Source organism: Apodemus sylvaticus, chromosome 19 (assembly GCF_947179515.1).
Source record: "Apodemus sylvaticus chromosome 19, mApoSyl1.1, whole genome shotgun sequence".
NCBI classification, from domain to species: Eukaryota; Metazoa; Chordata; class Mammalia; order Rodentia; family Muridae; genus Apodemus; species Apodemus sylvaticus.
The window spans coordinates 3,753,980-3,780,851 of NC_067490.1; the positions used below are offsets into that span (position 1 = coordinate 3,753,980).

Sequence of the window (26,872 nt, forward strand, 5' to 3'; positions counted from 1 at the left end):
ATTATAAGGATCTGCTTGGATTAGCAAAAGCTGATTTAAGATGTGTGCCTAACCTCCTGTGTCTTTGCTAACTGCTCAGCACCAAGTTGATATAAAATGTAGATAAACGCTACACATGTTTGCTGAATAAAGAATACATTTTATTCTAAAATTTTATGCTATGAGCATGTGAGCATTATATACATTCATATATATGTGATTGTGTCAGATGCCTAGAACTATTATTACAGACAGTTGGTACCTGCAATGTGGTTGTTGATAATTGAATCTGGATTCTCTGGAAGAGAGGCCAGTGCTCATAAGTGCTGAGCCATCACTCCAGTCAAGTGTATTTGATAATGAGTATACTTGATCACGAAGGTTTATCTATTTCTCAGGCCTGCTCAGCTTCACAGTGATATTCCTCTACCTTTTTTATCCTTGCTCGCCTTGTTAAGCTTTTGTTATTTGGAGAAACTGAGTCATCCAAAAACTGTGGTGTTCTATAATTGTAAACTATAAAAGATAACAGTCTCCTATGGACTAAAGTTTAAGTCATTTATGGTTTATTTAGATGATAAAGAATCTTCAACTCAAATTACTAAGGCTCAAACTTAACAGAGATAAAGTTACAAAATCTCAGGACTAGAGAGATGGCTCAGTGGTTAAGAGCACTGGCTGCTCTTACAGAAGTCCTGAGTTCTGTTTCAGGAAAACTATATAGTGGCTCACAACCATCTGTAATGGGATCTGATGCCCTCTTCTGGTGTGTCTGAAGAGAGCAACAGTATACTCACATACATAAAATAAACAAATTAATCTTTAAAAAAATTATTAAAAAGGTATAAAATCTTATGTAAGTTACTGACTTCTTGTAAACTATTGAAGACAATTAACACATGAAAGTTAAGAACAGGAACAAGGTCTAATTAGCCTCCTGTATATATTTCCAATGTCTAAAACAAGTTACTAGAAGCAAGGAACGTTTGTTCACCTTACTATCTAACAGTCCTCAAAATTTTTCAGAGATCTGCCAAATATGGCATTTAACATGTTTAATTTTTCAAAAGCTTACTATGACAGAGACCAACAGCTACTATAAGTGACTCTTCCCCCCTGCATCCCCACAGCCACTGGATGAAAACCTACCCTTCATCTTGTCTGTCACCAGGACCCTGTCCAAACTGTGGACAAGCAGGACACTGGGGAGTTGATTGCCCCAATTTGCTTAGACAAGGTAGGCTGATCCCCCAGGGTCCTCATCCACTGCACAGTCTTTGGACCTTCTGGACCAGGCTGGGAAGACTGATGCTGCCCTGGGTCCTCTGTCCCCAGCAAAATCAAGACTACCACAGCAGAACGTTCAGTGATTGTCTAGATAACAGATAAGTCTGTCATTTTTAATAGATTTGGAAGCTGCTTAGTCTGTACTTCCTACTTACTCGGGTGAAATTCCCCCTTTGCAGATCTCTGATGCTGTTGACCAGGGAGAGCTTTGTCAGTTTAACAGCAGCAACACAGGCTTCAGGTGCTTCTCAGTTCTCTTCATGTGTGAAAATCACCAGACACTTTCCTAGAGTTGCTACTAGGTCTAGACACTGACACATTGTTACCAGATTCTAAGAAGAGATAAATTCACACAATAGATTTCAATGTAACCTTTTACTCTTTATGTAAAGGAAGTTGTTTTACCAAGACTGTTCTCAGTAACCAGCCACCTGTGTCTTGTGGTGAATAATTGGACAGAAGAAAAAATTGTAAAGTTTATGTAACTTTTAAGGATATGAAAGGTTACTTTGTAACGATCTTGAGGGGTGGCTCTTTTCAGTTTATTGCATGAAGGAGTTACACTAGTCTGAGTTAAAAGCAGACCCCAAATGATTACATTATACAAGCTGTGAAGTTTTTAAACGTGTGACAAGAGACAGAAGAGAAATTCTACTCATTGCAAGGAAATCCTCACTGAAGCTTCAGAGAGCCACAAGCACTTGAACCCACGAACCTTCAGCTGATCGCCCTTAGCCACTCCAGTCTCTATCAGGAACTGGCATGTGTTCCTGCACGGCTCACCCTGTAGCTGAATTACTTCTTCATATTCTGGATCTCAATTGCAGTACCACTGCAGGCAAATTTCTTCTTAACCGCTTTCACTAGTTTCTTTTTAATGGTAATCATCAGCGATCCCTTGGACAGTTGTAAGGGTCTTCCTGTGGTTTCTCTGTTGCATTCTTATATGGATATAATCCTGAGTGACAGCAGGAGGCAGGTCATCCTGCCTACTTGCATCAGCAAAGGGGTCGAGAGAGTAGAGGGTCTGAGTAGCAGACCCTTTCTTTCTTTCTTTCTTTCTTTCTTTCTTTCTTTCTTTCTTTCTTTCTTTCTTTCTTTCTTTCTTTCTTTCTTTCTTTCTCCTCCTCCTCCTCCTCTTCTTCTTCTCCTTCTTCCAATGTAAGTACACCATAGCTATTTTCAGACACATGAAAAGAGGGCATCCAATCTCATTACAGAAGGTTGTGAGTCACCATGTACTTCCTGGGATTTGAACTCAGGACCTCCAGAAGTGCAGTGGGTGCTCTTAACTGCTGAACCACCTCTTAAGGCTGATACTATTGCTTTTCCTCGGGAAAAGTTCAAACATTCACCTAAAAAAATTATTCTAACCTCCTTAACTCTACCTTAAAGTTTTATTTACATATATATATATATACATATATATATATATGTAAATAAATATATATATAATACTAGCACCAAGTGTTTCTTCAAACTCTGCATGCCAGACAGCCTCAAAGCACCTGCCCCACGATGGTTCAACTTAAAGATGCATTTGTGTTCCCCAGCTGCAGATGGTCATGCAGAGCCTGGACAGTGTGGGAACAGCATGCTTTTTTTGAACCTAGATAGCATCCTAGCTTTCTTGGGTCCTCAAAGATGTCGCGCACGCGCACACACGCGCACGCGCGCACACACACACACACAGACCACAGACAACAGGTATCAGCACGGTGACCTCATTTCTGCATTACCAGTTACCGCTTCCTATTTTTTTCACCACATATAATAAATAAGAAGAAGGGATGTCTGTCGACCAATGACCACCCACATTCCAGAACCAGCCTGCTTTCAGACTTTCAGTGCCAGAAGCCACATCATCACCAGCTACCAAATGTGACACATTTCCACTGTGGCCACAAGTTGTGTGCACCCTTATCCAGCCCAGGTCGTCACAGACGACACTGTTCTCTTTCACTCACTACTCAACCCCAATAAACCTCTCACATGAAGTCTGCTGTGCAGTGTGATCTTTGCAAAATCCCTTAGCCCTCTGATCCATGCAAGAACCCTAGCAAGCCCCACAGGGTCAGCCCTGAATGTTTCCCCAGCTGGGCAGCTGTCTGTTGGAGCAGGACCTGAAGCTGCATGGAGTCTGAGCAAGAAGGGAAATAGTAGATGTCCAAAGAGTGGAAGAGCGTGTCTTCTCATTTCTTTTTTAATTCTATGTCCACCCGTCTGTCTGTCTGTCTATCTATCAACTACTTACCTACCTAACTACCTCTCCTCAGTCCCTCCCAAATCAGATTATCCTGCTCTGAGATAAGAAGACGTCCCTATTTCTCTCTCCATCTCTTCCCTTGCCCTGACTTTATCACTCTCTCCTGTGATTATATCAGCAGCAGCAACCAACAGGCCGGGTGAAACATGTCCTTAGGACTGAGGGACAGGAATGGGGTAGGAGCCCACCTTACATTCCAACTGATTTACCATGGGTCCTCCATCCACAGGGCAGGGCCCTGGCTCCAGGTCAGGGAGAGGAACCCATACCCATCCTCCTCCCTCAGCTCTCACTGACTGACCCTGCACCAGGAGGCCATGCTGTTTGCATTTTGTCAACACACAGACAGAGATGTATTTGGGGAGAGAATCCTGAATTGAGAAAATGCCTCCGTTCAGGGGCCTTTGGGAAAGTCTATAAGAGCTGGGCGGTGGTGACACACGCCTGTAATCCCAGCACTCTGGGAGGTAGAGGCAGGCATATTTCTGAGTTAGGGGCCAGCCTGGTCTACAGAATGAGCTCCAGGACAGCCAGGACTATACAGAGAAACCCTGTCTCAAAAAAAAAAAAAAAATCCAAAAGTAAAAAAGGAAAGTCTATAAGGCATATTTAAAGTTATTATTAATGATCAGTCTGGAAAGGCTCAGCCCACTGGAAGTAGTCTTGGCTGGTGTTCGTGGGTTGTATAAGAAAGCCATCTGAGCAAGGCATGAGCTACAATGCAGTTCGCACTGGTCCTCGCGGTCTCTGCTTCAGTTCCTACTTTAGAATCCTCGTTCAATGTCCTGCCCTGAATCTCTTCAATGATAGACTGTGATGTGGACTTGTAAACTGAAATAAACCCTTTCTTCTTCAAGTTGCTTTTAGTCACAGGGTCTTTCACAGCGATGGAAACCCTCAGTAAGACAGAGGTGCACGAGAGCCCTACTCTGCTCCCTGCAGACCCCACCCTCTCCTGCAGCTCAACTCCTGTCCCTCCCTTGCCCAGGAGCAGCACCCACAAGGCTGCTCACAACCACCTGGGGATCTGATGCCCTCTCTACTCTAAGACTGAAGGAACCATCTGGCAGGTCTCACCTCCTTTGGGTGGCGCAATCCTGGGAAACCAACGAACTATTCCAAGGGCGCTGGTTATAAAGTCCACGCAGCCCGCGGGACTCTGACGCCCCGGTGGGGGCGATGGCGCCGCGCTCGCTGCTCCTGCTGCTGGCGGCCGCCCTGGTCCCGACCCAGACCCGCGCGGGTGAGTGCGGGGTCGGGAGGGAAACAGGCTCTGCGGGGAGGGGCGGGGGCGGCACCGGGGAAGCCGGGTCCCCACGTCGCCCACTGGACCCTTCGCCCCTTCTCAAACCGCGTCCCGAACCCCGCGCCCTGCTCCCCTCCCGGCCGGCGCACCCGCACGGGGTCCCGGGAGGAGGTCGGGGTCTCACCGCGCGCCGCCCCCAGGCTCACACTCGCTGCGGTATTTCCGCACCGCCGTGTCCCGGCCCGGCCTCGGGGAGCCACGGTTCATTATTGTCGGCTACGTGGACGACACGCAGTTCGTGCGCTTCGACAGCGACGCGGAGAATCCGAGGATGGAGCCGCGCGCGTCGTGGATGGAGCAGGAGGGGCCGGAGTATTGGGAGCGGAACACACGGAACGCCAAGGGCAAAGAGCAACTTTACCGAGTCAACCTGAGGACCCTGCTCGGCTACTACAACCAGAGCGAGGCCGGTGAGTGACTCCGGGTCGGAGGTCACGACCCCTCCACCTGGAAACGTCCCGCATCTGTGGCTCTGGAACAAAACAGACCTGGGACCGGTTTCCCTTTTAGTTTGGAAGAGTTTGCAGGTGGGCGGGGCCGGGCCTGGACGAATTGGGCGGGGCAGGGGCGGGGCAGGGGCGGGGCTGACCGCGGGGTCCCGCAGGCTCTCACACAATCCAGAAGAGGTCTGGCTGTGACCTGGGGTCGGACGGGCGCCTCCTCCGCGGGTACCAGCAGTACGCCTATGACGGCCGCGATTACATCGCCCTGAACGAAGACCTGAAAACGTGGACGGCGGCGGACATGGCGGCGCAGATCACCCGACGCAAGTGGGAGCAGGCTGGTGTTGCTGAGGAAAAAAGGGCCCAACTGGAGGGCGAGTGCGTGGAGTGGCTCCGCAGATACCTGGAGCTCGGGAAGGAGACGCTGCTGCGCACAGGTGCAGGGGCCGCGGGCAGCTCCTCCCTCTGCCCTCGGGCTGGGGCTCAGTCCTGGGGAAGAAGAAACCCTCAGCTGGGGTGATGCCCCTGTCTCAGAGGGGAGACAGTGTCCCTGGGTCTCCTGATCCTCATCACAGTGACTGCACTGCCTCTCCCAGGGCTCAGCCTCCTCCCTGGACAGTGCCCAGGCTGTGTCAGGAGGGAAGGAGAGAATTTCCCCCACTTAGCAATGGCGGCTCCCTGCAGTCTGAAGCCTCTGTCAGCCATGGCCTCTCCCAGGCCGGGTTCTCTGCCCACACCCACTGTCTGTGGACACGGACTCCTGTCATGCTGAGTGTGTCAGCCCTCACACCTCAGGACCGGAAGTCTCCTTTACCTGATGGGAGACATGGGCTCCCCTACACTAGCCTGGTTCCCCAGTTTCAAGAACTTTCCAAAGAATACATTCTCACAGATCCCTCCCTGTCTGTGGGGTTTGCATCTCTTCAACACCCCATTCTAACTATTCCTACAATGGTGAGTGGTCACAGGAGCCCTTATGGGGGACCCTGGAGGAATATAAATCGTAGAATTTCTTTTTTTTTCTCTTTTCTTTTTCTAATTTTCTAATTTCTCACTTTATTTTTTCTTTACTTTTTTTTTTTTTTTGGAAGGGATTATTTTGCTTCTAGTCAGTTTTTGTCTGCACTGGAGTGATCCTGTTTCTTCATGCCCTCGTATTGTCATTTATATCAGTCTCCACAGGTGCCAGGGGAGACTGCTAACTTGAATAATTAGACAGGTTAAATCAGGGTTCCCTTATAAGAGAGATTTTTGAGAACTTAGACTGGTTCCCGTCAGAACTAAACATCCAGAGTCTCCTGTTCTTCCTCTGTCCCACAAGTTACAGTGCTCCCCTAGTGAATCAGGAATTGGACTCTGAGAGACAGGGTCTTCTGCCATCCAGGGCTGGAGTGAGAGGGAAGATCCTCACACCCTGTGAGCCCGCTGTGTTCAGTGAGTGCTGCACTGGGGTCCACAGCACACTCCAGGGATCCTGTGTGACACACCTGTACTTTGTACCCCAGAGGCAGGGGCTCTGAGTCATTTTCTCTGGCTGAGTGTCAGAGGTTCACCACATTTCTGCTATATTCTTCCTAGTGGCTTGTCACTTGGACTGACAGTTATGCTGATCAGCAAGATGACCACAGGGTTGAGTCTCAGTGGTGGCACCCTTCCAGTAGCACATGGCCCTAATTTCTAATTTTGATCTGAACTCAAGCACATATTAAATTACTTTTTTTCCATTCCATCTTCCATTCTGTGACTACCTATTTCATGCTATAGAACATCACATACGGACGACCATGCTGACCCACTGGCTCATGTGGATTCCCTCTTAGCTTCTGAGTCCCCCAGGAACATGTGCAGTTCTGTGCTCAGGGGACCAGCGCTACCTGCAGGTCACTAGGGCAATGACAGTCAAAGTGTCAAACAGACACATACTTCAGTGTCATCACTGATTTGACTGTGTCTTGTGTAGATTTCAGTGTGTCTTGTTAATTGTGGGATTTCTTAAATCTTCCACACAGATCCCCCAAAGGCACGTGTGACCCATCACTCCAGACTTGAAGGTGATGTCACCCTGAGGTGCTGGGCCCTGGGCTTCTACCCTGCTGACATCACCCTGACCTGGCAGTTGAATGGGGAGGGGCTGACCCAGGACATGGAGCTTGTGGAGACCAGGCCTTCAGGAGATGGAACCTTCCAGAAGTGGGCAGCTGTGGTGGTGCCTTTTGGGAAGGAGCAGAATTACACATGTCATGTGCACCATGAGGGGCTGTCTGAGCCCCTCACCCTGAAATGGGGTAAGGAGGGTGTAGGTGCAGAGCTGGGGTCAGGGAAAGCTGGAGCCTTCTGCAGACCCTGAGCAGGTCAGGGCTGAGAGCTGGGGTCATGACCCTCCCCTTCATTTCCTGTGTCTGTCCTTCCCAGAGCCTCCTCCATCCACCAACTCCAATATGGTGATCATTGCTGGTCTGGCTGTCCTTGGAGCTGTGGTCATCATTGGAGCTGTGGTGGCTTTTGTGATGAAGAGGAGGAGAAACACAGGTAGAAAAGGGCAGGGTCTGAGTTTTCTCTCAGCCTCCTTCTGAAGTGTGCTCTGCTCATTAATGGAAACACAGCCACACCCTCATTGCTCCTGTCTCCACCTGGGTCTGCTGTCAGTTCTGGGAACTTCCTAATGTCAAGATCTTCCTTGAACTCTCACAGCTTTCCTTCTCACAGGTGGACAAAGAGGAGACTATGCTCCAGCTCCAGGTTAGTGTGGGGACAGGATTGTCCTGGGGACATTGGAGTGAAGCTGGGGATGGTGGGAGCTCTGGGAATCCATAACAGCTCCTCCAGAGACATCTCCTGGGGGACCTGAGTTGTACCATGATATGAATACATACATGTATATATACATATGTTTTGTTTTACCCTAGGCAGCCACAGCTCCCAGAGCTCTGATATGTCTCTCCCAGATTGTAAAGGTGACACTCTGGGGTCTGACTGGGGAGGGGCAATGTGGACATGATTGGGTTTCAGGGACTCCCAGACTCCTCTGTGAGCTGTGGGTTGTTGGGATGTTGACTTCACAGTGATGGTTCATGACTCTCATTCTCTAGCATGAAGACAGCTGCCTGGAGTGGACTGAGTGACAGCCAGTGTGTTCAGGTCTCTCCTGTGACACCCAGAGCCCTCAGTTCCCTTTAGACAACAGTGTCTGATGTTACCTGTGAGCCTCGGGGCTCAATGTGAAGAACTGTGGAGCCCAGCCTGCCCTGCACACAGGACCCTGTCCCTGCACTGCCCTGTGTTCCCTTCCACAGCCAACCTTCCTGGTCCAGACACACACTGGGGGACATCTGCATCCTGTCAGCTCCATGCTGCCCTGAGCTGCAGCTCCTCACTTCCACACTGAGAATGAGAATCTGAATATGAACTTGATTGTTCACATCATGACCTGAGGGTCGATTGCTTGTTAATGTCATTGATTGAGAATACTTAAGAGTTTTATTTGAAGAAATACATGGTAGATGGAGAACCTTCCAGAATCTGTGTCACTACACTGTGTGTTTTTGGGACAGGATGAGGCTGTGGGAGCTGAGTGTGACAGGGCTGTGCCCAGGTTGGTTCAGTGTGCGGTCGCCCCTCAGCTCTGTTACCTCTGAGCTGTGCTCTCTCCATCACTATGAAGCACATGCTGAGATTCTGTGATCACAATGACACTGGAATGCCAGAGCCTTGTTGTGACCCCAGGATTATGAGCACCAAGGACAAAAGAACAGACTCAACTGGGGATTCTTTAATGTGCCAGGTGCACAAGATAAGTCACACCACATTTCCTCCCACCCATTTGCTCTAGCTTCTAATGATGCCTTCCTGAAGCTGCCCTGGCTGCTCCGTGTCCCCTGCTACTGTGGTGAATTCTGCCTCTCCTTCTCTCCAGCGTCTTTTCCAGGGTTCTCAGGTGTCTGGTGTGACCTGTCTGCTCATCTCTCAGGAGCACATTCACAGCTGGGATAAGACCTGACAGCAATGCTTCTCTCTCCTGTAACTTGGGTACCAATTCCTATACCTGGAATATCTTATCTTTTACATCTTGAGCTCTGGAGTTAACTCCCTGAAGTCTTAGTCTCTGTTTCCAGCTCTGTGGACCTTTAGCTTGCAGCCCAAAGTCCTGCTAATCGGCCGGTTATTGCTCTGCATTTAGACGTGTCTGTACTGTAGGAGTCCAAAGTCCCTCTTATAGGCCTGTATACATTTAATTTATCTCATATTAATACCAATAAAGACACAGGACACATAAACTGAGGTAAAACCCTGCCAGCTCAGTGAGGAAAATTTATTTTCTTAACTATTTATAAGATTCTGTTTACAAGCCTGATTCTACAACTAAACTGCCAGCTCTTTAGAAATCTCTGTGTGTCATTCTACCAAGCCAGTCTGCCTTTCTCTTGAGCTCTACCAACCCTGAGGAGGTTCCTTAGCTTTCTTTCCTAGATTTCTGTTTTACCTGTGTCTTACCAATTGCTTTTTTGTTGTTGTTGCAAGCCCAAAGAGAAAATCCCTATTCCATAAAGGATCTTAAAAGCTAAGAGGAAAAAAAATATATAGGTTTTTTGGATTTTTTTTTTTTTCTGAGACAGGGTTTCTCTGTATAGCCCTGGCTGTCCTGGAACTCACTCTGTAGACCAGGCTGGCCTAGAACTGAGAAATCTGCCTGCCTCTGCCTCCCAGAGTGCTGGGATTATAGGTGTGTGCCACCACTGCCTAGCTGAGAGAAAAAGAGAAAGAGGAAGTGAGACAGACCAACAGCGCGCACATGTGCGAGACAGAGACAGAGAGAGAGAGAGAGAGAGAGAGACAGAGAGAGACAGAGAGAGAGAGACAGAGACAGAGACAGAGAGAGACAGAGAGAGAGAGCGGGCGCTGTCAAATGTCCAATTGCTTATAAAAGAAGTCTCTAGCTCCTCCCCTCCACCCTTGGCAGGTAGAGCCATGTCATTGTCATGGTGGGGTGGGGAAGGCTCCAGGGCAAGCCAGTAGAGTCTGAAAGTCTGAACCCTTTCACCTTTCAGGGGGGCAGCACAAGACCACCTGCTGACTTGCCTGGGGTCACAGGACAAAGACCACAAGCCCTCTCCCATGCACCTTGCCTGAAAATAAGCAGGCACTTTCCATTCTTCAGTGTTCTTATCATGGAGAATTTAGTGGCCTCCAAACTACATCTCTTCAGGTCACATATAACTGCATCTGCCAAATGCAATGTCTATTTAGGCTTTTATATTTTGCTAACATTTAGGTTTCCTATGTACAATAATAAAATATTCTGTGACATAGGCCTGTCAGTACTTAGGAACTGAACATGTCTGGTGCAGGCTTTTCTGGCTGGCAGGGAAGGCAGGGACTGGTCAGGCTCTCTTCTTTGCTTTTTCTGGGTCTGTGGCCAAGTTTTCGTTAGACCTCCCCCTGACAACTCTGAGTTTTATTACTTATGTTACTATTCACAGCTTTTGTGTCCTCTGGAAGTATAAACAATCATCATCCCAGCACCATACACTCACTGACTTCCATTCTGATGCTAACACATCCTTATGGTATATAGGTTGATTTAATTCCACAGAGTTTTCCTTGATCCAGTGTCTCTCAGCTGCTGTTCTTTCTTGTTAATACTCAGGAAATATGAAGTTAGTGGAGCACAATCTATTCCACCCCTGGGTCTTAGTTCTTTCTTTCTGTTTTACAAGAGTGTTCCTTATGGTGTGATAGGCCTTTTCTACATCTGATTTTCTTGCAGCATTGTGTGGTGCAGCTGTAATGTGCTTTATAATGTGCAAAGAGTTGCTGCGTCTTATTGGAGACATGTGCAGGGCATTGTCAGTCCTGGTTTGTACATATTCCCATAGGAGCCATTCTAGTAAATGCGTAATTGCGGAATTAGTATTTTCAGAACTTAAAGCAGTTGCACATTGGAAATCCGAGTATGTTTCAGTGTTATATAAACTTTAGTTTTCCAAATTCTGCAAACTGAAACACATCCATCTGCCAGATTTCATTTTTTATTTATTTATTTTGGTGCCCTGAGCATTTCTTCTAGTGTGTACTGGAGTTTGGTTCTACAAAAAACAAGACATTTCTTTATAAATTCCTTGGCTTGTTGCCAGGTGATAGAAATTTTTTCTTTACACCTTAACTGTTAACATGTTGTTTTCCATGAGTATCTGAGGTGTCTAACACATTTCCTATGAATAATTGGTTAATTTCTTCATTTCCTTGTTTTAATGGACCTGGCAAGCCTGTGAGAGACTGAATATGGGTGACATATGATGGGTAGTTTCTATTTCTGACGGCCTGTTGCAGTTGCAAAATACTGAGGTTAACTCTGAATTATCCAGAATAAATTTAGCAGTTGCTATGTGCAGAACAACTCTGTCTGCATATTGAACCTCAGTGGCTATACTAAGAGATTCAGGAAAATCTGATAATACCATAAGGATTACACACAACGCTGATATTTTAACGGAAGCATTTGGGCTTTGAATTACTTTGCTTATTTTTTCCTTACTTATAGCAGCCATTTCCAACGTTTTTGCATTCGTATGGAATAGTGCCCCAGGAATTAGCATTACCTTTACAATACATGGACAATCAAATTTGTTCTCCCCCCCCCCCCGCCCCCCAGACAGGGTTTCTCTGTGTAGCCCTGGCTGTCCTGGAACTCACTCTGTAGACCAGGCTGGCCTCGAACTCAGAAATCCACCTGCCTCTGCCTCCCAAGTGCTGGGATTACAGGCATGTGCCACCACCGCCCAGCTAAATTTGTTCTTTTTATTAGGGAAAGTTGTTTTCTTTTAGGATATTTGTTAATTTCTTCCAAATACTTGTTACAAACTCTTTGCCAATCTTCAATGATTATCCATAATGATGTAATCTCCATATTAGTGTAAGGCTCTATAATTTTTGCTTGGAACAATTACTGACAATTGGCAGAGTTGTACTTGTGCAATTAAATCAGAAACTTTTTTAATATAAGCCTTTAACTTTTCTCTTTGTGTGTTAAGAAGATCTATCTAAAATACTACTTCTCTTTTCATAATGATCCTAGTAGGAGAAGGAGTTGAAGGCAAAATAACCAAAATACAGTCCAGTTTGGGATCTATGCCATCCACATATATACCTTCTAATCTCTTTTCTATTAAGGTTACCTCTTTCTCTTCTTATTGGTTAGCTGCCTTGGACTGTCCATGTCTGAATCTACTTGCAACATTTGAAACAAATTACTAATCCAATGGTGGGCCAGAGCCAATTGGTATCTCCCATTAATTTTTAAAAATCATTGAGATTTCACAAGTGATTTTTTTCAAATCTGTACCCTCTGCAGGTGAATATTCTGTTGACTTATTTTATAGCATAGCTAGTGAATGGAATCTCCTCTCTGTATTATATTTTTTTTCAGAAGTAATCTTCAAACCTCAACAAAGCAAAATCCTTTCGGTTTTACCAAACAATTTCTCTAAAGTGTCTACATCAGAATCAGCCCTCAGAATATTATACATGTAACGGTAAATAATGGATTGAAGAAATTGCCCACAAATTATTTCTAGCAGTTGTTACATTAAATATGACACAGTGTTAGACTGTTTAACATGCCCAGTGGGAGAACTTTCCACTGACATAATTTTACAGGCTGAGCATTGCTTTAAGCAGGTAATATGAAGGCAATTTTTCCTTATCCTGCTATTGCAAGGGAACAGAAAAAAACCAGCCTTTTAAATTAGTTGCAGTCAATAAAGAAGATAAAGGAATTCCAGGCTGTAAGGACCCATTTGTTGGGATTGCTGTGGTGCTGATATGGATTCAAATCCTAAGTACTGGCCCACAAGATCTGGTTGCCCCAGGAGATGATCCTCATGCACATCCAGTGATGGTATGTAAGCATTGCCCTCCAAGTTAATTTGTCAATAAAAAGCTAAAGCCTGTGATTGGTCAATAGAGGGAGTAAGGCAAGACTTAAAGATTGAGTGAAGGGTCTCAGGAGAGAAAAGGAAAAGACTAAAGGAGAGGAGGGGAGGAGGTCACCTGAGAGTAGAGGAGCTATGAGCACACAGCCAGGACAGACAGCAAACAGCAAGGGACATGTGGGCGGGGTGGAAGTCAGAATAGCTCCAAAACCTGCCCAATCTAAGCTTACACCTTTCAAGTAAAATAGCATGATGGTGTGTCTTTTGTATGCATGGCCTAGAATGTGTCATTCTTTTATATCATTTGGTTTAATTACACTATTCATTGTAATTCTCAAATCTGTAAGCATCACCCCTACCCCAATTTCTTTTTTATAGCAGGTTCAGGGGAATCCTGCGGGCGGGTAGACTCCTCTGTGTGTTGGGCCCCAGCTGCTCTTGTCCCAGCTGATCAAGTGCCTGCAACTTTTCCTTAGAAAGAGATGCACACATGCTTGAGAGCCAACCATTTTAAGGGTAGGGCTATAACTTTAATTTTCTTAAACCATGTTTTTAATTATGTTTTTTAAATGCTTTAACATCTCTTTTAGCCCTTCCCCCAACTCCAACCCCAGAGCTAGCAGGAAAGAAAGGATACAGGGGAAGTGGATGTGTTTAGAAAGGTTTTTTTGGAGTAACTCTCTCTGTGTTGTCTGGAAATCAGTGGTTTAGTTCATAGGTTAGAAGCGGTTTCTCCATCCATTCGCAAACATTTCAGGGATGCACTAGCAGTCTGGTTTGGCAGAGTAGGGAGAGCAAACACAATCAGCAGTGTACTGGCTGGTTTTGTGTGTCAATTTGACACAGGCTGGAGTTAGCACAGAGAAAGGAGCTTCAGTTGGGGAAGTGCCTACATGAGATCCAACTGTGAGGCATTTTCTCAATTAGTGAACAAGGGGGAGGGCCCCTTGTGGGTGGTACCACCTCTGGGCTGGTATTCTTGGGTTTTATAAGAGAGCAGGCTAAGCAAGCCAGTAAGGAACATCCCTCCATGGCCTCTGCATCAGCTCCTGCTTCCTGACCTGCTCGAGTTCCAGTCTTCACTTCCTTTTGTGATGTACAGCAATGCAGAAGTGTAAGCTGAATAAACCCTTTCCTCCCCAACTTGCTTCTTGGTCATGATGTTTGTGCAGGAATAGAAACCCTGACTAAGACAAGCAGTGTGGCAGTGCCTAGCAGAGACAGCCAGGCCTCAGCCTTGGCTCCTCTCAGCAGGAGGGACCCAGAGCCATGTCAGGAGAAGTTTTCAGCTGTGTCCCTTTCAAGGAAGTAAAGGTCAGCAAAGACTTGAGACCCACGAGCTCACTGCACTGGCAAGCCAAGCTCAGCCGAGTCAGGGTCAGCTGAGTCCTGTTTACACTCGCCAGATATCACGCATCTCCCACAGGTCTTGCCTCAACACGTCTCTTGCCTGCACATGTGTCTGTCTCAGCTGACATCACTCTGCCAATCAGCCTGAGTCTGCTAAGGCAAAAAGAAACTGTACCACAGCCCCACAGGATTTTTGGATCCCATCTCCCTATGGAGTCCCAACACATGCAGCTCAACCACGAAATGTAAGGCAGCCAATACACGCGTGTCATTAGTGAAAAATCTTACACCACGTGTCCTTTCGTGCTTGCTTCAGCAGAACAGCCTTTCACCTGTGCTGCTTCAGCAAACATTCCTGCAGGAGTCGGCCTCAGCCTTTCACACCCGTGTCCACTTTAACAAAACCTTCCTTCACGGGTTTGCCCCAGCAAAACCCCATCCAACACAGCTGCTCTTCCAAAGAACCCTTAGTTTCCACTTCATAGGGGCCATTTCAGCAGTGACCCCTCTTAGAAATTTAGAAACAATCCCTGTTGTGTCTTGTTTTTGAACAACTGGCATAGTCTGTAGTTGTTTTGTATGACATTTTTCAATAATTTCCCCAGAAGCACCTTCCATTTCACCCCCTTTTTAGGGATTGGCTCTCATATTATGGGAATATTAATCTGTTCTCTGCTGCTGTAGTAAATCTCACCCCCATGATTTTATGGCTCTGTCAGCCACATGAGATCTTAACTTTTCTATTTGACCTTCCGGTTCCACACATTTAACCCATCACACACTTGTTTTTACCTGAGATAACTCTTTCTATTCCTAGAACTGAGTATAAACCTTTAAAAGTGGCCATTCTGAAATCAACAATTTGTGTCACATGATAGTTACATCCTGTATCCACAAAACCTATTTCAATGAGATTCACTTGATAACTCAATTTTGGCCTCTAGTCATTGACAGCTGCTTGCCAGAACACACATTCCCAACACTTCCAACCATGCTGAGCTTTCTACAGGAGCAGCTTAGCCTCTGATGTAGGGAAACAGTGACGCTCACGATCCCATCACCTGTGCTAACTGACATCTCTCTTTTTACATAAGCCATTATTTCACTTATAGTTGAAATCTACAACTATAATTTGTGAATGAACAATCAATCCTTCGAGATTCAAACTGTTTCTTCCCAAGACCATTCCTACTGTCCCTGAGGGCAAAAGACCATATCATCATATCTCCAGTAGTTATTTTATAACTTTCAGTCTTTAGGAAGAGTGTAAGATGTTTGTCTGTGGCCAAGTCTAGAGCAGCACTGGCTGCAATAGCATGCTTTAGATCTGCAACACTTGGTTGAGGTTTTTCTGCCTGCTCGTTATTTCCTGGCTGACATGGGGCAAACAGCTTGTCCTTTATTCAGTAGGACTGGAGCTAGGCTCCCCATTTCGTTTCCTGATGGCAAGAAAATGCTGGCAAGAAATCGCCTTGGCTATCTAGGACCTGCACTCCTTGGTCCAGTGGCAACCCTTGTTCTGTCACATTGCCTGAGCATTCCTGGAAGCCTAGTTTTTTTTCTGGTTTATATTCAGAATAATCATTGCCCTTAGAGATGCCTTGTTCACAGTTTCGTTTCTGATGAGCATGTTTCCCACATTTAAAGCACAGGGCATTTTGAGATCTGAGAACATTACCAGCTTGTTCAATGTCTTTTTGCTGTATTTCCCACAGTTAGAGCACCGTGCATGTTGAGATCTAAAACCTTTAGCTATGGCTCATCCAGTTCTCTTTCTCCAAGCCCTGTTAACAGGAGAAATATGAAAGTGTGAGGTATATCAATATGTTATCAAATCTATATTACTAAATTCTAAATATAATTCTTGAATGCATAAATACCCAAACTAATACCTAAATCTCAGAATTCAAGAAATACTAAGCTATACAATGAACATTTGTGTTATGTATACAGAAAATATCTCAACATTGTAATTAATCTACTTGCTTTTAACTCATAATTTTATTTTATACTATGAAATTAATCATGTGTGAAAGAAAGTAAATCAGTTGGAGTCCTTTTGCTTTATTCTGTATAATATGAGCTTCCATTCTTAAAACCTACTATGGATGGTTTTTCTTTGTTTATTCTGTAACCAATTTTCACATCATGAATCACAAAGGTTTTTTTTATAGCTTACATATAACGTGTGTCTTCTTTTGATTCCTCTATAAAAATAAAGTATTAGATTCCACCACACCACACCACACCACACCACCCCCCCCCAAAAAAAAAATCCACAGTTTCTTCTGGACTGAACTGCCATTGCTGACTCTCGTGAACTCAACTGCTGATATCCTGACAACACAGAGTGGACTCCCCCCAAAGAACTATTTCTAAACAGGTCCACACCCTCCTCTGCCCTATTAGCCTTTCCTTTCCACTACCTCTGCTGGGCAGTGAGCTAGAAGAGAGGTTAAAACATTTAAGTCAGCTTATTACAGTAGGTTTTGGACAATATCAGCCTACACAGGGCATCTGGAACGTTCCATGTGTGGGTTATGTTACCCATGATGCATTGGTGCTGGAGGACATCAGACGTTTGTGTAGACTGAGCACTGTGGGGACAGTGTGGGAAGCTCCTTCTCTTGGACTCTGTGACCCTGAGGGACCCAGGGCTTCTCCTGTTCACACCTTCTCTGCAGGGTAGTTAGGGGCTCAGGCCTGAGTGCGGCCCTGTGCTGCAGAGAAAAGAATCACAGAGAGCCCCAGCATAAAAATAAAGATGGTGTCACTTCTGAGTAACATCATGGAGCTGGAGAGATTGCTCAGAGGTGAAGAATGCTCACTGCTGTTCCAGAGGACCTGGGTTCAGTCCCAGCTCTCACCCACTTGTAACTCCAGTCTCAGAGGGCATAGGGCGCCCTCTGCTGGCCGCCTGGGGCACTCCATGCACCTGGCACACAGACATACATGGAGGCAAAACAACCATAAAATTTCTGTAAAGAAAGCAATCCCTGAACAGTATTGGGGGTCATTGCAGGACTTAGGAACACCTCCAAACCCTAGTGCAGGACTCTAGGGTCCCCTGCACTAGATGTACACACTGATCTTAGGGATTCAGCGAGGGAAGGAAGAAATCCACACAACTCCCCCTAAGAGTGATCCCTGATGCTACTGGTCTATGAAGCCTGTGTGTTCATTTATGCTGTTTGGTTGCTATGTCTTGACGCTCAGGTTGTTATGTGCCTATACACCATAGGAGGGCGCCAGATCCGTGCAAAGGACCTGTGGAAGAGCCTTTAATGCTCTCAACCTCTGAGTCATCTCTCCAATCTGGAACTTGAATGATCCTCCTGCCTCTCCTCTGCATGCCAAGTGCCAGGATCACATGTGGGGCGTGGGGTGTGTGTGTGTGTCTGTGTGTGTGTATGTCACTGTGACTGGAGAGTGTGGTGTTGTGTAACAATCAGGGGAGGAGCCTGAGGTATAATCTCACTCAGAAGTTGTTTCAGCCTGAAGATCATAAGGACCTCTGAAAACCACAAAACTGAGGATTTGTGAAAAGCAGAAGGGAAAATCCCTGGCTGCTTTTAAGGTAATCGAATAAACCACAGTCTCTCTGTGTCAATTATTTGGGAGAATGCTGGGTTAGAGAAAAAACACCACTTATTAATTTCATGATAAAAACCTTGACACACAATCATGTCTCCTTGTTTCATGATTAACTTCCAAATAAAATCAATAACCAGATCATAATAATATTGAAACATGAGATAACTGTCACTTGTACAAGTGCAAATACATTATAAATTCAGAAAAAGTGGCAATGTCCCTTGAGGGAGATTCTTTCAGTAGCTCCAATTTAAATATGATAGCCATTGATAATTCTCTTAATTGATGCTACATTATGTCATAAAGAAGCAGAAAATACAATGCAATATCTGTACAAATACTTTCTTAACTAAATACAACAGAAGTGTGCATGTCAGTTAAAATCCTCATTTCTGCAACAGGCTTCAGCAGGTAACCTCATGAGTTCCACAAAGCCTCTTTATTTAGAGAAATAAGGACTCTGACACTTATATTATATGCTAATTCCTTGGTTAAATACCTTTGGCTGCTCCCCTGGCTAGCTAATAATATATAATTTGTTTGACACTATTTTCTGCCCTGTGGTTAGTTCCTGCACACAGTCACATCATTGTTCTGTCAACCCAGCTGTGTCAGATTGGTGAGGAACATCATAAGACTAGAGCACTCCAAGACTGTGGGCCCACTATCACACTTCTCCTGCTGTGAAATGAATTCCTTGCTCAGACCACCACATGGAACCCTGTGTGAAATACCGTGATGGTGGATAAGGCATTCTGTGAGTTCACTGATGATGGTTCCAGCAGAAGAAGCATCACATGCAGGAAAGGCAAATCCACAGTCAGAATGAGTATCTACTCCAGTAAGTACCAAGTGTTGTCCTTTCCATGAAGGAAGGACCTGGTTCAATGTAGTCAACCTCCACCAGGTTGCTGGCTGGTCACCTTGAGGAATGGTGGCACATCTGGGGCTCAGTGTTGGTCTCTGCTGTTGGCAGATCTGGCTTTCAGCAGCAGCTGTGACCAGGTCAGCCATAGTGAGTGGAAGTCCATGTTGTTGAGCCCATCCATAACCCCATCTCTGGCATGATGATCTCTTTGTTCATGTGTCCACTGGGCAATGACAGAGAAGGCTGGGTAAAGAGACTGACTGTCCACGGAATGGGTCACCTACCTACCTGATTAGGGAACTTCTCCCCAGCTGACGTCACCTTTTGATGAGCAGGTACATGGGACACAAGTGTCTTCACACCCTTCCCCATTTGGAGAGATCTGTGCACATGCTTCTTCCCCAGATGGTTCCAATCATGCTCTTTCCACGTCCCTGTCCATCCAGTCAGTCCATTGGCCACAGCCCATGAGTTAGAGAACAGTCACACATCTGGCCATTTCCCCTTCCAAATAAAATGTATTAACATGGGTGTGGCCTGAACTTCCACCCACTGTGACGATTTCCCTTCACAAGTATCTTTCAGGGTTGTCCAGGAAAGGGGTTGTAATGCTGCAGCTGTCCACTTCCTGTGGTGCCTGCACAACATGAGAACCATCAGCCAGACAGGCCCTGGTCTCTTCTTCCTTAGTCTTCCAATAACAAGGCACCTCATGAGGATGCAAGTGCATGCTTGGCAGCAGATGGCATTGTAACAGGAGTAGAGGTCATAGGCATTTGGGCAAAGACTTCATGTAACTTCCTTGTGCCTCTAGGACCTGTCCAGTCCTGATTACTTATATACCACTTCTATTTGATAATAGGTTACTGTGTGTCCTATTTTATGACTTTGTATCCAGTAGACCCTGGTAAGTGTGATTCTTTCTTTCCCACAGTGTATGGTTTACCCTGGTGAAAGTCTGTAGATTCCACCAGGAAAGGACTGGAGAAAGGCTAGCAGAAAACCTTTTATGTATTTTATCAGATACTTACTCGGGGTAACCGGACCATTCAGCCGTTCAAGGCATTCTGAGTATGTAAACTGCCTCAAGTCTAGAAACTGATTCATGGGCAGAGATGATCTTTTGCCAACATTATGCAGCCTTTTCTCTCAGTCGTTGAGTATTTTTCTACTACCATGATCAAACAAAAAATCAGTAGGCTTCTATGGTAATTGGATTAAGAACATTTCTGGGCCGTGGTCCTGCATACCCAGAGACAGGCAGAACCCTGAGTTTAAGACTAACCTAGTGTGCAGAGTGAGTTTCGGAACAGCCAGGGACTCACAGAGAGACCTGTAGCTGGTCTTTGCTACTTCATTGGATCTCTACTCAAAAACTCAGCCTGACCCAGTTTAATGTTCCCTCCACCATTATCCCACACCCTCACAATCCCTTCCCACACACATTCCCCAGACTTCTGCTTAAATGAATTAGCGAACTTGTCAGGCTCCTTACATGTGTGCACAGAGGTGCAGGGCTCCTCCTCACGCACTACACACTCTACCTCCCTCCTGGAATCTACTTTGTGTGAAGTCTGCTCATAGGTCTAGAGGCAGGGAACACAGCGACCGAAAAACCCGGAGTTGTTGTTGAGAAAGGTCTGCTGCATCCGATCAGCGTTCGTATGTGAGGACCGCACAGTGGAAGGAAGGAGTGTGCTGAGCTCAGCGAGAAGCTTTGCTGTTGTTTCAACATGAGAAGGAAAGTTATGGGTTCCTTCAAAATTAATAAATATGAGATCTGACCAGGGGAGATCTAAAAATCTTGTCTGCAAAACTGTAGGAAGAAAATAAGTAGAACAACAAAACAAAACAAAATAAAACATGAATCTTGTCCCTCTACAAGGAAACAGCTCTGAAACTGGCTGAGACACCAGTCAGGACTTCAGCTATTCAGAGACAATAAATCTAGTTGGCTACAAAGTCCATATGGCTTATCAGGTCACCCTTTCCTGTGGTATGGGTGGACATTTATATAGCAGCTTGAGTAAGTAGACTTACAGTGTTTGATGCCTTTCCTTCTCTCACATAGAAGAGAATCATCTTTAACTGATCTGTGGACATTGTGTATTCCATACATGTGTTAATGCAGAAATGTATGTTACCTATAAATGTTTATGTGTTTACAGAGAAGGGACTTGACACCAAGGAAGACAAGACAAACATCCCAGATGATCTGAACTCAAACTGCCTCAATATCTGTGTCCTCAGAAATGTGCATCCAGAACAACTTCAAATGATAATTTAAAATCTTCCAGCCCGCCGGGCGGTGGTGACACATGCCTGTAATCCCAGCACTTGGGAGGCAGAGGCAGGTGAATTTCTGAGTTCAAGGCCAGCCTGGTCTACAGAGTGAGTTCCAGGACAGTCAGGGCTATACAGAGAAACCCGGTCTCGAAAAAACAAAAACAACAAAAAAAAAAAATTGATAAACTCTTCCAGCCTCACAGACCCCTCCATCCAGGGCTTCAGTTAAGCCCTGCACTTTCCCATTACGCAGAGACTGGACAGCAAATGTTACAGCTAGCTTTCTTAGGACTTGACCACTATCCTCATTGCCTTAGGGCCTCTGAAAGATATTTTCATTCCCAGAAAGCAAGAAACAATTTTTAGAACACTAAGCCCTCATTGTCAATCGTGGGGTGGTAAGTTTTTGGTTGTTGAGTGGGTGTAGAGTGTTTGTCCTTGTGAAAGTGTGGTTGGTCACAAGTTGTTAAAGGTCCTCGTCAGGGAGGAAGTAAAGGAAAGGAGATTAGATTCAGAAATTTTGTTCTCTCTTTTCCTTTCTTCTGTCTTCCTTTCTCTACTATCTAATGTCAGGGTTGAAGCAGGAAAAGGGATGAAAAGAAAAATGGGGCATGTAGGCATACATTTTTTCCCACCTACTTTAATAAATGTTCGGCCTCTCCTTTTGCCCACCACCCAGAAGAGGTTGTGGAAGAGAAAAGTTATTAGGATGTGGGGGACGTGGACCTGTTTATAAATAGCTTTGTGTGGTGAGCTCAGTCTTCTTTGTGAGCAGTTCAGTCCCATAGCAAACCCCAAATTCAAATCAACAGCTGCAGTCCAGTCGGGAGGCCAGCAAACCCCACACAGGATTCAGCAGCTACAGTTCAGTCCTCTCAGCAGGCAGACGCGATGCCCAAACCAGCAACTGTGGTTCAAAACCAAAGAAACCCCAAGATTAACCAACCAAGAAGTTATGGGAATTCAGAAGCAGTTCTCTGGAGAGTTTCTGTCAGTGGTGGCGTTATCACAAGTGGGTATCAACAAGGATGTAAGGAAAATCAATACATGCATGTCCTTAGTGAAGAACAGTAAGGCAAAGCAAACCAAACCAAAGTTCAGTGCTCATCCCCAACTGTCTGTGGGGTCACATTTATACTTCTTCATCGCAGGTCCTGTCACGTGTCTGCTATAGCAAAACATCCTTTCACCTGTGTCTGCTTCAGGAAAACATTCTGTCACATGTCTGCTCCAGCAAACCATCATTTGTTACAATTAACTTTCCAAAGAACCTAGAAGTTTCCTGTCAGGACTATAAAAGAATGATAGAGTAAAGGGTAGACTGTTGAATCTACTTTTAGACTAAAGAGCAACAAGGACTAGTCTCACATATTTACATTGGTGTGGATTTTTGTATACTGAGAGAAACTTAAGCTTACATTTTGCTACAACTACTGTATACATGCTTCAACTCTTGTTTAAGATATTGTACCCATGCAGCTCATTCTAAAGTGTAAAGGTTTAGCCCTTGAAAGAAACTATTGGAAACACTTCAAGATAATTAAGAAATGTGAGTGGGTAACCAGTCAATCAAAGATATGGACATCTTAGGTACTAGTTTTGTTAATTACAGGGATAAGCTTTCTTTAGACTCTTGTAGGCGTTTTCAAAGTTGAACAGATAGTAGATAGCTAGAAATAAGCAATATTTGCCTATTCTGATGTTCTATAGATACAGAAGTGGTTTTTGAAAATTTCAGAGATCGACAGGTTATGGTGTTCAAAATGTTTTATTAACACGAGGCTTTCCACAGCAGTAAGACAGGACTGTGCCTGCAGCACCCTTTCTACTTCAGAGAGGATGGTGGGCACTGAAGAATCTCCACATGGAGTTTGCTTCAAATGTGGCAAAGCTAAGCACAAGCCAAAAACCTGCCCTTACTTCAACTGCAGACTGCATGCTGTCCTAACAGTGGACAAGGAGAACACGGAGGAAGTTGAGCTTTGCTGGTGAGCTTTGCCAAGACAAGTTGGGGAAGTCCTTCAATATTCCTGCTTCACATAAAAGTCCGTCATACACTGGGCCAGTAGCCTGAAGACGGAGGCCCCAGCACTGCAGAAGAGCCTTGGGTGACTGTCCAGGCAGCCATCTCTGCCATTCCCACAGCTTTGGAAGGAAGCTGCTTGCTCTGCACTTCCTGTTTCTCAGGTAACATTCATCCTTCTCAGGTCACTGATGGGGAGGAAGACTAGATAGTTACAGTTTCACAGTAGCTTAAGTTGTTTAGGATGTAAGAAACTGATTTAGGTCTAGGAAGATTTTTTAGGTGGATAATTTCAAGTTACAGTACAAAGATAATTAGCCACAGAGCTTTCGACTCACAGGAAAGATAATTTCTCAATTGTTGACAAATACAAATGGATCAAACATTATGAATTTAATTCTTATATTTTATATTAAGAATTAATTAAAGTTCTTTTTTTTTTTTTTTTTTTTTTTGGATTTGGTTTTTTCGAGACAGGGTTTCTCAGTATAGCCCTGGCTGTCCTGGAACTCACTCTGTAGACCAGGCTGGCCTCGAACTCAGAAATCCACCTGCCTCTGCCTCCCAAGTGCTGGGATTACAGGCGTGTGCCATCACCACCCGGCTAATAATTACTAATTCTTAATTAGTTTAACTTAAGTTATTATACTTGTTTTTATTGTATATAGTTTATGAAATCAGAGAAGGAGACTTTTTTAGGAATAAAGGGGGCATGCTGAATTAATGTTGTACCCTGTGTGAAGATGAGTCTCTGTCTTACCTTGCCTACCTAAAGCACCTTCTGCGTGGTAAAATAAAAAGCCTATGTCCTGTAGCAAAGGAGAGTAGAAGGCAGGATTCTGGTCAGAGAGAGAAACTCTGGGAAGAGAGAAGCATGGGGAATTCGCCACCCAGACTCAGAGGAAGCAGGATGTGTGAAACTGAGGAGAGGTGACCAGCCACATGGCAGACCTTAGAATAGTATAAATGGATGACTGAGTTAGGAGAGAGCTGGGAACAGGCCTAGCATAAAGCCCAGGCATTCATAATAAATGTAAGTCTGCTGCCATTATTCAGAGCAAGGCGGGCAAGCAGGGATGTCCCACAGATGCAGCAGGGGCAGGAGCAGGAGCAAGCAGACAGAGAGCAAGCCTTCCCTTCTTCCATGGCTGTAGTAAGCCACCTTTGGTCATTCGCCATTACAAGATGGCGCTGGCCAGATGCAGCTCTCTGGTGGTAAACAACGTTAGTACATGCGCAATGTGCTGTGTATGTTATCACACTTGTATGCGGGGCTGAAAAGATGTATAAGGGCCGCAGGGAGAGGGCTCGGGGCCCCAGAAAGAAGAAGAAAAAGTCCTGAATAAAGCGTTGCAGAGAAGAACCTGGTCCTGTTTCATATTTCCTTGCTGGCAGGGTTGGGCACAAGACATGGCTTCCTGTAGGCTTCCAGCAGAAGGTGTGGCCCAGATGAGAAGGGGGGGGGGGGCTGCAGCTCAAATACCCTGGGGCAGCTCAGCCAGCCTGGATCCCTTTACCCTCAGCTCTGTGGGCTCAGGCGCCGTCCTCTTCTGTTCCTCCACCAGGGGGCGCTGTTGCCCAAGACCGTGATGCTTCTCTTTCATCTTCCACAGGTGGGACTCCAGAGGGTCTGCAGTGGGAGGAAGATGGGGAAGGGGACACCTTTCTCTGCAGGGACACTCTGGATGTTGGGATGTCAGGGTCTGTTACAAGTTAGCATTCAAACATCTGAGTGGAATTTATCTTGTTCATGGGCAATCAAAAACTCACATTGGCTCAAGTGCAAAGATGAGCACACACTGTGTCTTCTTCCTGGGATGATGCTGTGATCCACTGTGCACAGTAGGTCCATAAAATGAAATATCTTCTGTATTTTTAATTTTATGATTTTTTTCAAATTGTCTTTTCAGTAAAGTCTGTTTCAACCATCTTTTCCTGTCCTGTTCCAGAGCTCTGTTCATTGGCTGGTTGTGCAGATTTGTCTAAACAGCCCTGTGTCCCCAGCTCCTGGCCTCACTCTAGTTGTGTAGGAGAGAGAGGGAGTATTTTTCAAATCATAGTTATAAAATTTTATTTTTATTAGATGCATTTGTTTTTGTATGTGAGTGTGTAGTGCACTAGCACTGGATCCCTTGGAACTGAAGTTGCAGACGTTGACAGCCGCCATGTGCTGATGTCAGGGACTCAACCTGCATCCTCTGCAACAGCAGCAAGTGCTCGGAGCTGCTGAGCCATCTCCCCAGCCACTGTTGCAATGTTTCCATCAGGATCCCACACAGCTGACCCACAGCACGCTGGCTGAGCACAGTGAGAGAACTAGAGGCTCAGGAAGAGACAGTGCAGTGCAGAGCTCAGGAGGGAGGGTGCTGGGCACTGATGGGGTGAGGCTGAGGGACAGAGACAGAGAGGGGCTGAGGAGAAGGAGACGGAGGCAAAGGTGAGATGCTAACTCAGCAGAGCCCCCTGTTTGAGGGTGTTTCTGTACAGACTACACTGGACACGTATCTGGACCCTGCTGGCCTCTTACATCCCATAGTGAACGCTGTGCTGGTTTGAATGAGAACAGCCACACAGGCTCATAGGAGTGAATACCTCAAATCCAGCTGTTGGAGCTGTTCAGAAAGGATTGGCATGTGTGACATGGTTGGAAGATGGGCACTGGGTGAGACAAGGGTTTACAGACTTTCACTGTTCCCAGGGTCTCAACCTGTTGCTTGCAAATCAAATTGTGAGCTCATGGCTGTTCGTCCACCCCACCTTTCCTCTGCCATCGTGGACTCAAACCCTCTCAGACTAGAGAACAGATTAAACACATTCTTCTATAAGTCGCCTTGGTCACAGTGTCTCATCACAGTAATAAAAAACTAACTAAAGCTGATGTGGCGACACAGGCCTTCAATCCCAGTGTGGTAGACTGAATAGGTGACCCCCATAGACTCATGTGTTTGAAAGCTTGGCCCACGAGGAGTGGCATTATTAGTGGGTGTGGCCTTGTGGAAGTGGGCGTGGCCTTGTTGGGGAAGTGTGTCACTGTGGGATTGGGCTTTGAAGTCTCCTATGCTCCTGCTCTGCCCAGTGTGGAATGAGAGCCTCTTCCTGGCTGCCTTTGGATCCAGATGCAGAAGTCTCTGCTCCCCCAGCACCATGTCTCCCTGCACACTGTCATGCTTCCTGTTATAATGGACTAAATCCCTGAACCTGTAAGCCAGCCTCTATTAAATGTTTGGGATTAGAAGACTTGACTTGGTCATGGTGTTCTTCACAGCACTGAAACCCAATATAAGACACCCAGCACTCAGGATGCAAAGGGACATGTATTTCTGTGAGTTCAAGGACAGCCTGAACTACATAGTGAGTTCCAGGATAGCCAGAGCTGTGCAGAGACCTTGTCTCAAAAACCGAAGAAGAAGAAAAGTAATGGAGATTGATCTGTGGAGCTGCCCAACCCCAGCAGCATCCTTAGGTTGGTCAGGAAGAAACTTAAGAGCATCAGCTTCTCATGGAAGCACTCAGAGGGACCAGAGCCCCTCGCCTTGTAGGCT

General features: G+C 45.6%; 1 protein-coding gene, 1 long non-coding RNA gene and 1 pseudogene across 25 annotated transcripts in view; 1 reads left to right on the forward strand and 2 right to left on the reverse strand.

Annotated features, from left to right (window-relative positions):
- The window catches only part of LOC127669619 (H-2 class I histocompatibility antigen, D-B alpha chain-like), a 450,763-nt gene that overhangs the window by 232,963 nt on the left and 190,928 nt on the right, over positions 1-26,872 (forward strand). For 6 of the 24 annotated variants that reach the window (XM_052163713.1, XM_052163710.1, XM_052163733.1 and 3 more), the window contains exons 5-7: positions 7,463-7,566; positions 7,694-7,810; positions 7,973-8,020. The exons of 3 other annotated variants lie outside the window; for them this stretch is intronic. In XM_052163713.1, the coding sequence (XP_052019673.1) occupies positions 7,463-7,566; positions 7,694-7,810; positions 7,973-8,020 (269 nt within the window). Of the gene's footprint in view, positions 1-4,703; positions 4,776-4,978; positions 5,249-5,442; positions 5,719-7,290; positions 7,567-7,693; positions 7,811-7,972; positions 8,021-8,187; positions 8,284-8,370; positions 8,420-26,872 lie in introns of those variants that run through there. 15 more of the 24 variants (XM_052163724.1, XM_052163709.1, XM_052163745.1 and 12 more) reach the window with 8 other exon arrangements.
- LOC127670034 (eukaryotic translation initiation factor 1-like) lies at positions 1,434-2,305 on the reverse strand (annotated as a pseudogene).
- The window catches only part of LOC127669633 (uncharacterized), a 77,245-nt gene continuing 58,671 nt past the window's right edge, over positions 8,299-26,872 (reverse strand). The window contains exon 3 of the long non-coding RNA XR_007974404.1: positions 8,299-8,313. This is a non-coding gene — a long non-coding RNA (uncharacterized LOC127669633). The remainder of the gene's footprint in view (positions 8,314-26,872) is intronic.